This window comes from Peromyscus californicus, unplaced genomic scaffold (genome assembly GCF_007827085.1).
Source record: "Peromyscus californicus insignis strain IS unplaced genomic scaffold, ASM782708v3 Scaffold_9__1_contigs__length_137607984, whole genome shotgun sequence".
NCBI classification, from domain to species: Eukaryota; Metazoa; Chordata; class Mammalia; order Rodentia; family Cricetidae; genus Peromyscus; species Peromyscus californicus.
The window spans coordinates 131,122,633-131,138,650 of NW_026294617.1; the positions used below are offsets into that span (position 1 = coordinate 131,122,633).

The 16,018-nt window shown below is 42.3% G+C and overlaps 1 protein-coding gene across 12 annotated transcripts in view; it reads right to left on the reverse strand.

Annotated features, from left to right (window-relative positions):
- St6galnac3 (ST6 N-acetylgalactosaminide alpha-2,6-sialyltransferase 3) overlaps nucleotides 1-16,018 on the reverse strand; it is a 612,241-nt gene that overhangs the window by 383,978 nt on the left and 212,245 nt on the right. For 10 of the 12 annotated variants that reach the window (XR_008216613.1, XM_052731501.1, XM_052731495.1 and 7 more), the window contains exon 2: nucleotides 13,873-14,067. The exons of 1 other annotated variant lie outside the window; for it this stretch is intronic. Coding sequence is in view for 10 of the 11 variants with exons in the window: in XM_052731501.1 (XP_052587461.1) it covers nucleotides 13,873-14,067 (195 nt within the window). In the remaining variant the exon portion in view is untranslated. Of the gene's footprint in view, nucleotides 1-13,872; nucleotides 14,068-15,636; nucleotides 15,793-16,018 lie in introns of those variants that run through there. One more of the 12 variants, XM_052731493.1, reaches the window with a different exon arrangement.

A 16,018-nucleotide genomic window follows, 5' to 3' on the forward strand; every position in this document is an offset into this window, starting at 1 on the left:
AGTAAGTTTATATACAGCAATAGTGGATGACTTCAATAGCCCACTCTCATCAATAAATTATACAGAAAAATTTTGACACAGAAACTTCAACATTAAACTACATCACAGATCAAGTGGACTTAACAGACATCTACAGAATATTGATCTAACAGATAAACACTACATTTGAAAAAATTTTTCTCAGCTGTCCATGAAAGCCTCTTTAAAACAGACCAAGCTTTAGGGCATAAAGGAAATTTTAATAAGTATAGAAGAGAATCAAAATAATTTCTTGTAGTTTCTCAGCTCATAGTAGAATAAAAGTAGTTGTAACCAGCAAGGATAGATTCCCTGCAGATTCTACTAGATATTTAAAGAAATGCACCAAGGCTTTGCAAATTATTCCACAAAATCCAAAAGGAAGGATGCTGCCTGCAGTTGTTTTGTTAACGGGGTCTAGACTCCCATGAGATGTGGGCCTCTGAGTGTGCTTGTCAGGGATTATCTTGATTATGTTAATTAATGTAGGAAGACCCATTTTAATTGTGGGCAGGACTATTCCCTGGGCAAGGGATCCTGAACTCTATAAAACGGTGAAAGAGAGCTAAACACTAATGTGCTTGTATGCACTGCTCTCTCTTCTCTGGACTGTGGTCACAGAGGAACCAACAGCTTCAAGCTCCCATTGCCTTGACTTCCCCACCGATGTGTATTAGACCTTCAACTGTGGGTTCTAAAAAACCATTCTTCCTTAAGTGGCTTTTGTCAGAATATTTTATCATAGCAACAAGCTATGATGAAAGAATCTAGCATACTATCACCTCATTCTATGAGTACAGTAGTACCCTGATACCAAAGCCAGAACACAAACACACACGCACATGAAAATCATGGACCAATTTTCTTCATCAACTTAGATACAAAATTTCTAAATAAAATACCTGCAAACAGAATTTAGCAACACTTTTTAAAACATCATAACCATGACGGAATTTGTTTCACTATAGGATACAAAGATAATCTAATGTATGCAAATCAATACATATAATATAGCACATACATACATAGATTCAGAGACAGACATCGCATGATCAAAAATCCCTTGGCAAAGTTCAGCATGGCTTCATGATAAAACCCAGGCAGAAACTAAGAATAGAAGAAACATGGAAATATACCTCACATAATAAAAGCATATACAAACAGTCAACACCATACTAAATAAGAAAAAGTGACATCATTTCCTATAAAAACAGGAAGGAGACAAGGGTGCCCCGTCACTCCACTTTCATTCAGCACAGTGCTTTCATAAGGGGAGAAGGAGCAACGGAACTGATACAAATGGGAAGCAAACACGTGGAATTATCTATCTTTGCTGACAATATGATCCTATGCTTAAAAGACCCTAAAGGTTCTAGCAGAAATATCTTGGATAAAACAAACATTTTCATAAAAACTGAAAATACAATATCAACATGTGACCACAGAAACAGGAGCTTTTCCGTGTGCCAAGAAGAGTCTTACAGTGAAAGAAGTACAGGTAAAAAAATCCCATTCACAACAGCAAAACCATTAAAAAAAAAAAATCTCTGCAGTGAAAACTTAAAAACACTGAAGAAATAAATGGAGGAAGGTACTAAAAAACCGAAAGTCCTCCCATGCTCATAGATTAGAATTAATACTGTGAAGATGGCTATAGAACCAAAAAGTGATCTCCAGATTCAATGCAATCCCCCTCAAAATCCCATGACATTCCTCACAGAACTAATAGACCATTCCCAAAACTCATAAAGACCCCCAAATTGTCCGAGCAATCTGGAACAGAAAGGACAATGATGGAGGTCAAAACCAGCATGGTGCTGGCTCAGGAACAGATCCACACACCAACAGAATCGAATAGAGGACCCAGAAGTACATTCCCAGAGCTGTAAACACGTGGTTTTCAGTCAGGTGCCAAACACACGCACTGGAGAAGAGATGGTGTTGGGAACACTGCACCCCCACGTGTTCAGGAACAGAAGCAGGTCCCTATCTCTCATGCTGCAGGACAATCAATCCAAACTGAATCAAAGACCTAAATGTAAAAACGGAGAGCTGAAATGGCTACAGGAAAGACATCATAGACAAGGGCTTTCTGGAAAGGACTCTGGCAGCTCAAGACCTAACAGCAAGAGTGACAATCCACCCTGTATGACATCAGAAGGCTTCTGCATGGCCATGTGAAGAGACAGTGAGGTTAGGAATTCTAGACTCTATGAAGGACTCCAAAAATTAAATGCCAATAAACGGGCAAATGAAGGGAGCCCAGGAAGATTTGGAAGGGAGAAATGTGGTATACATACAATCTAAAAACACTACACATGTATTAAGTCACAACAAATAAAAATAGAATACAAATGGCCAATAAATATAGAGTGTTTAATATCCTTAGCCATCATAAAAATGCAAATTAAAACTACAGTAAGATTCCATCTTATCCCAATCCGCATCAAGAAGACAAATGATAAGACATGAGGATGTAAGAAACAAGGAATCTTACAGACTGCTGGCTGGAGTGTAACCCGGCACAGCCACCATGGAAATCACTATGGAGGTTCCTCAAATGCTACACAGAACTTCTGAATCATTCCTGGGTATGTACCCAAAGGGTTCTAAGGCAGCCTACCACAGGGGATTCCACATTCATTCACTGCCTCACTGTAACAGGCGAGATGTGGACCCAGCCGACGTGCCCAGCAGCTTGTGAACAGATAAGGAAAGCACGCACAGTGGAGTTTTGTTTATCAGTAAAGAATGAAGATACGAAAACGGAGGTGGTCCTAAGACAGTGGAAGAAGGAATCTAACTGGAGGTGGTCGTGAGAGGACAATGAGAGAGAAATAAAACCTCGTATTTTCTCTTAATTGTAGAGTATAGATTTATGTGTAAGTAAGAGTGTGTGTGTGTGTGTGTGTGTGTGTGTGTGTGTGTGAGAGAGAGAGAGAGAGAGAGAGAGAGAGAGAGAGAGAGAGAGAGAGAGAGAGAGAGAGAGAGAGAGAGGCAAGAGAACTAGAGGAGGCAAGGGTCCAGTGGGAGAGGAAATGAGAGATCGGGAAGGCTAAAAGGAGAAAGGGCAAATACAAATGAAACATGTGACACATGAAAATGTCCAATCAGAATGAAATCCATTATTCTGTATGCTAACTAAAAGCTTAAAGTCAACTCCATTACACATAGGTGTAGCACTAATCTTAGAAGGTCTTATTAATAAAAACAAACCTGGAGCCAGGTATTGGGGTGAACGCTGGAAGATCAGAGAAGCAGAACAAGTCACAGCCACCTCACCTTGCCAGTTCCTCAGCTGATCCTGTTTCCTCAGACTGGAAGCCTCTGTGTCCTTATCTGAATGGCACTCAGCTGAACTGCTGTTCAAAAGCCTAAAAGCTTAACCAGCTCTTGTTCCTGGTTTTCACACCTTATATATCTTTCTGCTTCCTGTCATCACTTCCTGGGATTAAAGGCATGAGTCACCATGCCTGTCTGTTTCCAGTGTGGCTTTGAACTCACAGAGATCCGGATGGATCTCTGCCTCCCAAGTGATAGGATTAAAGGTGTGTGTGTGTCTCCATTTTCTGGCTTCTATATCTAGGGGCTGTTCTGTTCTCTGACCCCAGATAAGTTTATAAGGGTGCACAATATTTTGGGGAACACAATATCACCACATATAGGTCTTTTAGCATAGTATTTAACTGTTAGTTCATGTTATTAAATGTGTGCGCGTGTGTGTGCACACACACACACACACACACACACACACAAACTACCTAAGCCTGTTTTAGCAATTTTTGGTTAACAATGAACAGTACAGAGAGTTAACATAAGCTCCACACTCAGCCTCTCAGGGGTGATGTATGTAAGACATCTGTCACAATGATGGTGCAGCACTGAGTTATCTATCCTTAAGTAAAGCCTGATTCCAGGGTGCTTAGTCCTGACATACTGCTGTGGTTCCCAGAGCCCACTCAGCCAACATGGTTTCTGTTTGTAGCTTTCTTTAGGACCCTCCTGGCCCCACAGGGTCACAGGCTCTCCTTGTTCCTGATAACTCTAAGGCACCTGGAAGATGCGGTTACATGTTTAGTAGAATGTCCCTCATTTGTTACTTGTCTGGTGTTTTCCCCATGATTAGTCAGGGATGCAGGAATTGAGAAAAAGGCCGAGTAAAGTGCTATTTCATTACATCTGTTGGAGGTACATTCCTACTAACAAAATCTGTCACTACAGTGATAACTTCAGTCTCATAGGTGATGTAGTATAAACTATGAAGTTATACTTTTCCCCTTTTCCATATATTTTTGGAATGAGGTCATTATGAATTGGAGAATACTCACTTTAAGGTACTATAAACAATATATTTGTCTAGACAGATAGACTCAACATTTTTTATGTTAGAAATACCTCCAAGAATGTTTTCATGGATAGATATTGCTTTAAAATGTTTCCTAGTAATAAATGAGTTACATTTTTACAGTGGGAAAAATTTTTAATGTTTATGAAAAATATCACCACAGATTTTGAACACAGACATAAATTGCCAGTTAATATTCTGAGATACTGTTTCAAAATCTAGGTCTATATTTGAAAAGTTGAAATAATCCTCTACATATTATATGTTAGTCAATCACTTATTATCAGTTAACATTACATAAACTGCTATTGGCTTTTGGGGGGAAAGCATTTTATTCTTTACAAACCCAGGACTTACACATGGCACATCCAGCCACACTGTGCACTTAGGGACTTCATGAACTGAGGACTCCCCCCAAGAAGTGGACCAGTGAAAACTCAGTCTCTTCTTTTGCACACACAGTGTCACTGTAGTAACTAAGCGGACTTAGTTAACCCAGTCCTAGATAAAGACTGGTGGGCACAGATGGGGTCACTGATGTGACCTCGGAGGTTGTTTAAAAATCCATTCATGTAATTTCTAGGTATTTAAAAATGTTGCAAAGCTATGGAATTTTTTTGCTGGACTCTTGCTTCCAGGCTTCGATTCATCACTTTTGAGTTTGGGCATAAGTCCATAATCATTTTATTCTGTCATTGGAACCAGGGGCATTTAGAATTCAGAATGTTTCAGATTTGAAGAAGGCACCAGAGCAGGAACTTAGTGAATTATGGAAGCCCACAGCAAGGACGAGGAAACACTGAATCAGACAACAGCAGCTTCTGCAGCAAACAGCACAATCAGCACACCATTTCTCATGCATCTCATGAGTCTTGATGGTGCATGCGTTAGACGGTCCTTTGTGTCCAGGTCATGTGAGCACCTCCCCAGTGAACTTTTCAGTGTTCTCTGGCTGGGGGCCAAGTCTGGGTCAATTTCTCAGTTTTCTGGGATGCTAGAAAAATGAAAGTAGTCAAGTTCCAACTTGGAGACGGGTAGGGTCTAGTATGTTGAATCTCCACAGATAATTCTTTCTTATCCAAAAAGCAAATACAGACATATGTTTATTTGTCTGTTCTTGTGCTATTTTCCATTATCTCCCTCCCTGCAGAGTACCAACTCCAGACTCTAAATGCCCAGCATTAGGTTAGTGTGGGGGGTGGGGGTGGATCTTAGTTAGGGCCTCACTTTCTGTCCTGTATCTCAAGTCTACAAAGCACCAGGAAGCCATGGCTCCTGTGTTCACCCTCCCCTCTCTTCCCACTCTCAGCTGCTGGGTCTGAAGAACCCCCTACTCTCAGGGAAGGGCTGCTGGGCATTAGTTAATGTGTTCTTGTTTAATTCATCATGTTCTGGCTTATAGCAGGGGGCTGCCAGGTTATCTTCCCCTATGTATGACCAGATCAGAATTCTTAATTTCATTTTCCTTTGAAGTCAATAATATATGCATTAAATACTTGGTGTACTAGCTTCATATTACTATAACATCTGAAATAACTAACTTACAGGAAGAAACATTTATTTTGGCTCACAATTTTGGAGGTTTCCGTCTAAGACTGGCACATGTGGGTTCTGTCGTGATGTGTTGCCACATCTCAGGCCCCAAACAATGCATCACAACAGAGCAAACTGCTCACCTCCCACCAAAAGGTAGGAGGAACAGAGAAGACGCTTGGTTCACAATTCCCATCAAGTGCAGAACCCCAGTGACCTTAACACTTGTCACGAGGCTCCACCTCCCAAAGGTCCAATAGTGATACCCTGGGGAATAAGCCTTTAGCAGGAGGGCCTTTGATGGACACCACTCAAATTATAGTCCCTGCAGGGGCGGGAGGGAGGCAGGAGGAACTATCTACTAGGCAAAGAGCTCAATTAATCACATGTGACATTTCCCTAGCTTTATCAGCTAGTTCTTGACATGGGAACTGTGTGGTTACTTTTGCAACAAAATATTTAGAATTGGATGTTTTCTTTCATATGGCTTACTCTGAAAAATGAATAATCATAATTTAATGTCATCTACTTAGTGACAAATTATCTTCCAGATCCGGTTATATAAGAGAGACTCAGCCGTCCTTTACAAATACAATCATCTCCAGATGTTATTGCTATAGAACTTGAGTCTCTTCCTCGGTGAACTTCACCTTCAAAACTTTTTTAACATCTTTGGCACTTTGGGGTTGGAACACAGTGAGCACTCATTAATACGTGTTGATTGACTAGCACTCATGGTTAGGATAACTGCCAATTGATCAATCCAGTCTGCGTTAGTCACTTTGCCAGCCTATCAGCTCAAGAAAAACTAAATGAAAAATTTTTTTAACACCAGGACCCCAGTTCTATCACTTGTCCAACCCTTTAATCAAGGTGAACTGTTTTGTTTCCCTTTGCTCGTCACAAATGAAATAATATAATATTTGAATTTCTAATAGGCCCCTTTCAAGCACGGTAACATGACAGTTGGCAAATGCACAATTTTTCTACCTAAGGATCAGTAATGAATAAAATCCCCTTCTATCTTCCTGGAGAAACAATTACTTTATTAAAAACTGTGGTACTAATGGATCTTTCATCCATAACAGATGTGATATGTAAAGTGAGCATCAATCTCTTGGGGTTTTTGATGCCTCAGCAATACAGACAATTTTACCTGATAATTATATTATGACTGCATGATTTATCAGCTGGGTATGCATGGCCAGAGATTCAGTAAGTGGTCAGGTTTGTCCAGACAGTGTCTGCATTTGAGGCCTTCATTCTCCTCCCTCCAAGAATCAGTGGGTTTACTAAGCAACATGCTCCTGAGCACATGGTCTTTGACAAAGATGTTGACAAAGGCCTTCAGTGCACAGCCTCATGGCACTACAGCTGACTGATGGACGGCTTCTGGTGTCTGGCCTCCCAACAGGTTTGAGAGTCCAGACTTTGAAAGATGGCTGCTGTTCTCCTCCAGAGGACAACTTATTCAAAGATAAGCCACAGGGTTCTGGGGGTGGCTAGAAAACAATGTATTTGCTATGTCTCTTGGCTGCAAGTGACAAAAAAAGGTAAAATTAGCCAAAGTGGAAAATAGAGTTTATTGATTTCTATACATAAATCACAGAGCTGGAAGGCTGACTCCAACATGGCTGGGGCTCTGGACCTGGAATATCATCTCAGGCTTCAAGTCTCCCCTACAACTCATTTCTTCTCTCAGTGTCTTGGTCTCATTCTCTCTGGGGATATGACAAGACACCCAGAGAATCATATTCCAAATACTCTATCACCCCAAGAAAAAGGAGTTCTTGTCAACAGTGTTACAAGAAAAATATAATGAAAATCTGGGAATGGTTCAAAATGGCTCTCCTTGGGCCTTGTATCTTGCCCAATCACTTCCTTTTCTAATACTAATCTGACTTTGTGGTCAGCCCTATGGTCAGTAAGGGAGAGTTGACCACAATAAAGGGTAAGTAGAGAGTAGATAGGCTCATGAGGCACTATCTATACCCAGCGGGCTAATGTAAGAATTAACTATTTTCTTAGATAATATAAAATGTATGGGCACACTCTAATGCATGTTTATATTTAGGAAAGTAGAAATCATTATGTAAACACAGGTTCATGTATATATTGCATAAATTTATGTAATGCACATTAATATATAGTTTTGTGAGTATGGATGCAAATATATTTTTTCCTCTGTATGTGTTTTTCCTCTGTATGTATCACTGCTCACAAGTACAAGTGTGGCCTTTTCCTTTCCAAGGATCTTATTCACATCCTAGGTCATCATAACAAGTGTGTGCATCTTCCATTTTCTGTAGTCTGTATGACTATATAACATGGTCTATATTTCTACAACTATACAGAGTATGTTTGACTCTAGCCAAATCAGCCCTGGAGTTACCCAATGTGTGTTTAATTTCCATCTCTGGAATATCAGAGCATCAATCATGCCTTCTGAATCCCTCGACACAGGGTGCTGTGTCCATGTTTAGGCAACAAAATGGAGCATGATTAAAAGTGACAACCTGTGTGGTTTGCAGGGTTAAGGTGAAGGCACTCCAAGCCAGAGCAGCAGCCAATCAATGGCGACAATATTAGAAGGGAAGGGAGTGGATCAATGGAAGCGAGCCAGGGCTATAGAATATAAGGCAACTTGATTGTCAATACAGACATCAGAGTTCATTGGCGTTCTGGGAGTAACACCTTGCTCACAGGGCACAGAGCGGGAGGATGGCAGACAATGCAGATTCTTTCACGCTTGCTCTGTTCCTGGATCCTCCATGCTCTCCACCTGCTCCATCCTTCTCCTGAGTACCTGCCCTAGATCCTTTTCCATTTCTGTGATAAAAGCACCCTGACAAAAGGCAACTTGGGAAAAAGGGCTTTAAAATGGCAGAGAAGTCAAGGCTTGAAACGATTAGGCACTGCATCGCAGTCAAGAGCAGAGGAGGAGGAAGGCATCCTCACCACCGTTCAGTTGGCCCAGCCAATGAAATGGTGCTGTCCTCATACAGGCTGGGTCTTCCCATCTGAATTAACACAAACAGGAAAATAAGCATGCCACCCACCAACACAGTCTTGACAGTTCCTCATTAAGACCCTCTTTACAGGTGAGCCTAAATTTTGTCAAGTTGACAATCAAAGCTAAGCATCATGTTTCCTGTCTCACATGCCACAAAATCACCCCGGAATTGTCTCAGCCCTTCGTGATGTCAACCCTCTCCTTTGCATTTAGTTTTACACTGTCTTAAGATGTGCTTTTTGACTGAGAATTGCTATCTCACAGCCTGCCTGAGAAATAAAATCATCCCTCCTCCACTCAACAGATAGATGCCCTCAAGCCCTCAGAAAAATGATAAGTGTTGTTTAAAATGAAAAATCCAATGTGCATGTGTCAAATACGTAACCTTTATTATACATTAATTGTTTCTTTCTGTAAAGTAACTTGAAAGTTGAAATTTCCTTTTCTTTATAATTACACAAATGGGAATATCCAAAATTTAATTAACAATTAAGTTGATCAGTTTAAAATTTTGAGAGCATACATCTGCATATAATTGCTCTCCATATACTTCTGTAAAATCTAAAGCCTATACACCCAAACATAAAAAACCCATTCATGCCAGCCTTAGTTACAAGTGCACATTTATTTGACTGTGGTGAGCGTGTTCTTTTATTGCCAAGAAAGTCAGCTTTGTTCCTTAATTGTTACAATAACCACCATTTAGGAAATTCAATTGCAACATCAATATGTTATGTGCATCTATAATTAGACTAGCATGGCCTGTCTGTCATAGGAACTGATGCAAAGTATTCGTATTTTATCTACTCCAGGCTTTCTAGGATTCTCAGTTTTTAAAGAGATGCACTTCAACCTAGTTAAGAGACTGAAAATACAGTCTTTGATTGCTATGTTCTGGATGCCCAGACTTCTCCCTGAGCATCCTGGGAAAGGGTACTCTTCTCCAAATACCAGCCTTCCTCTCAGTTCTAACACATCTGGTTCTCTTATCAGATCTGGAGGTGATGTCTGCCATGAAACTGGTCACCAGACACTTCTGGCTGCAGCCTCCTTGATCATCAGTGACTGATTCTCCAGTAGCCAATGCAAATGCTCTATAGGTGGCTTGCTGTAGGCAATGTCCTCATACCGTGTCACATCACAGAAAAGCCCAACACAGTGACTGAGCCTATGGTAGCAAACTAAGATTGGAACCCAGCCAAGGTGAGCTTCTCTTTCCCCCTCACTTGTCATGACCTCAATAGAAGGAATAATGACGCCTTGAACCAAATCATGCAAGTGTCTAGATCCTTTGTCCCTGCCCTATCTGCTATAATTCATAATTTAAAATGCTTAGAAAACAGCAGCATTTACAGGATAATGCCAAGTGTAAATATATATGTCATTTGTTAAACCCCCATGGATGACATGCTTTTTAAAATCATGTTCAATGTGAGTTAATAATATGGTCACCCTGTCTTAATACCACGAAATGGTTCTTTACAGTTACTCTTGATAAAAATATTTACATGTTAGAATTTTTAAAATACTGTGGGGCTTTTAAAGTTCTATTGTATTTTACATTATGATATTACCGTGAGATCTTGGGGACAAACAAAAAAGGAAAGGTTATGACTTAACAGTGATACATATGTGTGTCAAGTTAATAAGAAGTGGGTTGTGCTGATTAGTTTTGATTGTCAACTTGACACTACTCCATGGGAAGAGGGAACCTAACTCGAGAACGGCTCAGATCAGATTAGCCTGTGACAATGTCTGTAGAAGATGCCTGATTAATGACTAATAGGAAGGGCGTGGGCAGCACCCTTCCTAGGCAGGGTAGAGCCTGGCTGAGTTGTAAAGAAGGCTGGCTGAGCAAGCTGGAAAGCAAGCCAGTAGGCAGTGTTCCTCAATGGTTTCTGCTTCAGTTCTTGCTTGAGTTCCTGTCCTGTCTCAATAATGAACTATAATCTTGAAGTTTAAGCTGAAATAAACCCATCTGTCACTAAAAACATTCTTAATGCGATTGCATTATGGATAATTATGAGATAGTAAGGGGAACCTGAGAAGTTATGGGTCAGCTATGAGGTACAGGGGATACAGCGGGTGCTGCAAAGTCCATGTCCTTCCAGTTCCTCTTGCAGCTTGGCACTACCTCAGAGTGATAGCAGCCAACTCAATCCTAGTATTTATTGGTAAGGACTCCAGGTTCAGTGACCAGCAGAGACATCAGAATTCAGCCCTCATCCAATTAGTGGCATTGATTTCGTGTCTCAAGATTTCCTCTCACTCAGTAATAGGAACTTGAGCTCGCACTGGTTTGGAGAGGAAGGGGAAGTGAGAGGATACCTGCTGCATTCTCTTCCATCTTTCACAGCCATGCTGGGAGGGATGTTTTACCTCCTTCAATCAGTTCTTCAGAGAGCAAGATGCAAAGCTCTTGGCTAAATAGGAAGACATCAAAATGTGCTTCCCATCTGCCTCCACACTTACTTGATCTCCAGCAAGGTACTTACCCCATTATGCGATCCCCTCTCACCTCCAGAAGGTTGTGCACCAGTTCTTTCTAAATAATATCCTCTGCATGGTCTTTCACTGGGATGAGTGCATTAAGTACGAGATAGGATGAGAAGGCCTTCAGGAACCAAAGTCATAGAACTAAGTGATAGGTACTTGAATCAATGCTCTGAGACTCTCAAGTCATGACCCCTGAGGGTGCAGAAAGGGAAGCAGCTCCCTCTCATCAATGTACAGACTAACCTAAGGAAAGCATAATAAATATACTTAATTGTAATTTTACAAGGAGGACTGTCTTAGTTTCTGTTCTCATAGCTGTGACCAAATAGCTGGAAGTATGGAACTTAAGGGAGGGAAGGGTTATTGGCTTGAGAGGGTAGAGTCCATCATGTGGAGGCAGGGCAGAGTTTACGGCAACAGGAAGGAGAGGTGGGGTTACTCCAAAATCCAATTCACAAATATTTAGACAAATATAAGGGCTTTGCTATCCACTGGTATATTCCTCATGAGCACAATTCATAAGATACTTTATCCATATGTTCCATTTTCAGCCTGTGACAGGCACTTGTGGAATGATTAACCCATACTGCAGAGTTATAGAATATTAAGTGACAGCCAGACATAAAAGTAACGAGAGACGGGAGTGAGACAAGCCCGTCTCTAAAAGACACATTTTTACACAGGTAATCAATTTATCAGGACACTCGACAAATTCCAGCAAGAGACTTTCCAAAGTTAATTTAAAACCAATTAGAGGATACACATCAAGCAAGACTCTGAGGAATTTATCTATTATTAATGGTACCTCCCCTCAACTATAAAGTCCTAATAAACAGTCTATAAATCCAGGAGCTACAAAAACAATGTTCAGAGAGTGAAATGTACAGAAAGCAGCAGCCCAAGAATGCCACCGGCCCAGAGGAGCTGCCTGGTGCCCCTCTCCAGGGCAGTCACAAAGAGTTCTCCTCAGTGATGTGACACTCTGGTGGACTGTACCTCTGTCACCAACAACTTCAAACAGGAGTGGACTTTGCACCAACACTGATGTGCCTCACGCTTGCCCCATCCCATGGAAATGACTGAAAACAGTTTCACTACCTCGGCTTCACCTTATTGAGGGGCTTTCCCCCTTCTGTACCTCAGGAAACAAAACTGAAAATAACTCTGGGGATTTGGATCAGACCACAGTCTCCATGTGAACATGAGCACCTAAGTTAGAGTCCTGAGACTCTCCATGTCTGAAGGCAGACGGACTGTGTGAAAGGTGCTTTTGTTTGTTTGTTTGTTTGTTTTTGTTTTTGTTTTTGTTTTGAGACAGGTTTTTTCTGTATAGTTTTGGTGCCTGTCCTAGATCTCAGTCTATAGACCAGGCTGGCCTTGAACTCACAGAGATCCGCCTGGCTCTGCCTCCCAAATGCTAGGATTAAAGGCATGCGCCACTGCCGCCCGGCTGTGAAAGGTGCTTTATGAACACAATAGGACCGTGGTACATGAGCACTCACAGAAGCTGTGGCCTGCACATGATCAAGCCATGGTGCTCAGTGGGGCTTCAAAAGGAGTACATGAAGTTAGAGTGGATCCAGTCAAAACATATACGTGTAGGAAATTCTCAAATAAATAAGTCAGTTTGGTGGCATGTGCTTGTGATCCCAGCACTGGAGAGACAGAAATAAGTGGATCCTGGGACTCCTGGTCAGTCAGCCTACTGTACATGGTGAGCTCTCTAGATCAGTGAGAGACTTCATCTCACAATCAAAGAAAATTGTCCAAGTTTGTCTCCTGGCTTACACACACACACACACACACACACACACACACACACACACACACACACATGCACACACCTTCTAGCCTAGTGTACTCTTCCTAGCTGTCAATATTTAGCCACCCTCACCTGAGACACTAACAGGCTACGAAGATTTAAAAATTCAGTGATTGCAGGATTTAAATGGTTTTAACCCCTTTAAATGTGGAAGCATGTTAAACGCCATTATCTCTGCAGCCACCGCAAATGTTGAAATTCAACTTGGCCTTTTTTTTTCTTAGTTCTAGGTCTAAGGATGACAGTTATAAAGAGACAAATGCTTTTCTCAAGTTCTATAAAGAGCTGTCCCCAACCAGATGACCTACAGGAAATAAAGCCGGTCATTTCTCCAGCTGGTGGCCACTGATCAGAGCATCTGAACGGAAAGATATGTATGTTAAGCTTCAAACCACCAGGAAAACAGGTAATTGCTTCTTCGACACCATAGGAAGCCAGCCATTTGATGGTTTGATGTGGGAGGGAGTAAAAGAGTTTAGACATGTGTCAGAAGTATCTAAGAATAGAAAAACAGAAAATGTTGTCAGGGACCCAAAAGATCTCAGTGGGACAGAACAGGTAAATGGAATGACTCGGAAGCCATCTTGCTCCTACTGCAAAACAGTTGCCATGGATACTCTCCCAGGTAACTCTCTCAGGTCTTACCTCTTGGGTCCTCACATTTATGTATCCATAGTGAGTTCGAAGAGGCTGCCTGAATGTGTAGGACAATGGGATCCATTTTGTTTCAGGTTGTCCAAAGCAGTTCAGCAGCAAAGGGAAATTCATGTCATTGACAAGGCGCATGGCTAGCAGCAAGAGGCACAGGGCTATGAAGCTCACCACAAGCACAGACTTCCTCTGCAAAACAGTGAGAAGAAAGCAAAAGAATAATGAATGACCTTCAACCAGCAACAGTCACAGGGGTGGGAAGGGGAGGGAGGTGGGATAGAGGTGGTGAGGGCAGGGTGGGTGGAGGTGGGTATTCCTTTCTCTCTCTAAGGAATCAAAGGATTCTCTTTTAGGATATTTCAGTTGGAGCAGAGAAAAAGCCGTCATTTGGCGAGCAGGTGGCAGAAACCTTTCTTACCCTCTCCTGGCCTGCTTTCCTCTTCCTTACGGTTATCTTTGTCTACTCCTTTTACTTGAAGAACTCAGACCCGACATTTCCAACCACAGGAGACCTTTCTTGATTCCTCCGCTCCCTCCCACCACCATCCTTCCAACAGCAGCCCCCCAGCCCCAGCAGAGGTGAAGTCTCACCGCCCCCTTTAACTAAAGCAGCGGTTCTCAACCTTCCTAATGCTGCAGTCTTTTAGGACAGTTCCTCATGTTGCGGTGACCTCCAACCGTAACATTATTTTTATCGCTGCTTCATAACTGTAATTTTGCTACTATTCTGAATCATAATGTAAATATCTGATATGCAACCCCCAGAGGGGTCGGTTGACCCTCAAAGGGGTCATGACCCACAGGTTGAGAACTGGTGCCCTAAAGGCATCTTTACTGTACTTTTCCCACAGTGCAATTATGGCAATTTCTTTTTCTCGAACATGCTTCTCAGATCCTGGGGCCATTGGATCTGCTTGTCACAGGGTTTTCTCTGTGTCCATACCCACTGCATAGAACTGTAGCTTAAACCACACAGGCCATCCAGCAAATGCTTGAGGGGAATGCACGGCTTTCACTGACCCTGCTTCATCCCCACCTCACACTTCCGAGTCTGTACCTAGCAGTTTCTATCAACAGAAAACTTCACCTGTGCACACACTGCGAAGCTGAAATGTTAAGCACCAGAAGAGGGACCATTGCACAGCAAACTGCCTAAGAACATTCCCATGAATGTCCTGCGAGGGAAGCAAGCCAGAGTCACCGCATCGGGTTGGAATGAGAGAAAGCAGTGATACATACTGGAAAGGGAGCTTGATAAAATGCATGTTTTGATTGGTAGGGACGTGTGAGCAGATCTTTCTACATGGAAGAAACAGTCAAGGAAACAAGAAAGCATGGGTTATCTGTAGGAACCAATCAGTCTCTCTTAGCGTGTGCAGAATGCAGAAGGAAAGTCGCAAGCACACGTGGTAACTATGGTGGGCTGCCCTGGGTACCACGCTAAGATGTGTGCCCTGAGTCTGGGAGATGGCAGAAGGCCAAAGTGGACTTTTGGTTGATATTCACTTGTTGGATTTTTCTAAAGATGAAAGCTACGTCGTAACCCAACACAGTGAATGGGACTTTGGAATAGGGAGGAGTAAGGGGGTTAGAAATGGGTAGGAGGCTGGTCTTCTGGTACGGGTCTTGTAAACCAAGGATGGAAACTGGAGCAGTGGGGACAAGTAGTGAGTGAGACTCAAGTTCCTCAGTTTAGGTGGAAGAGACTGAAACCTATTAGACAGGACGTTAGTGGCAGACACAAAACTCAGAGCTGACCTTGGGCCTAGATAGCAGCATCGCTACAGGGAATCCTGTAAGTCACCCCGGCAGCAATAATTCATCCAGGGAGCCAGATGGTAAAGCACCTTGGCTCTCTAGGTGCTCCTTTCCAGTGACCAGAAGTTCAGCAGTCATGGAGTCAGAAAGAAAGTCAAAGCTAGAGCAGGAACAGAGAACAGAACTGAGGACAGACCTTAGGAACAGCTATTGTGAGGCGCCCCTGCTGACCCCAGACTGGGCTTGACCGCTGAGTTGCTGAGAATGAGTGGCCTTCCACTGCCGCCGTCGCTGCCGGGTGTGGGGCCTGTTACTTCCTGGTGTAATTACCTCCAGAACTTCTAAAGGGAGAAAAGAAACCTCAAGACAGCCATGCTCTGTC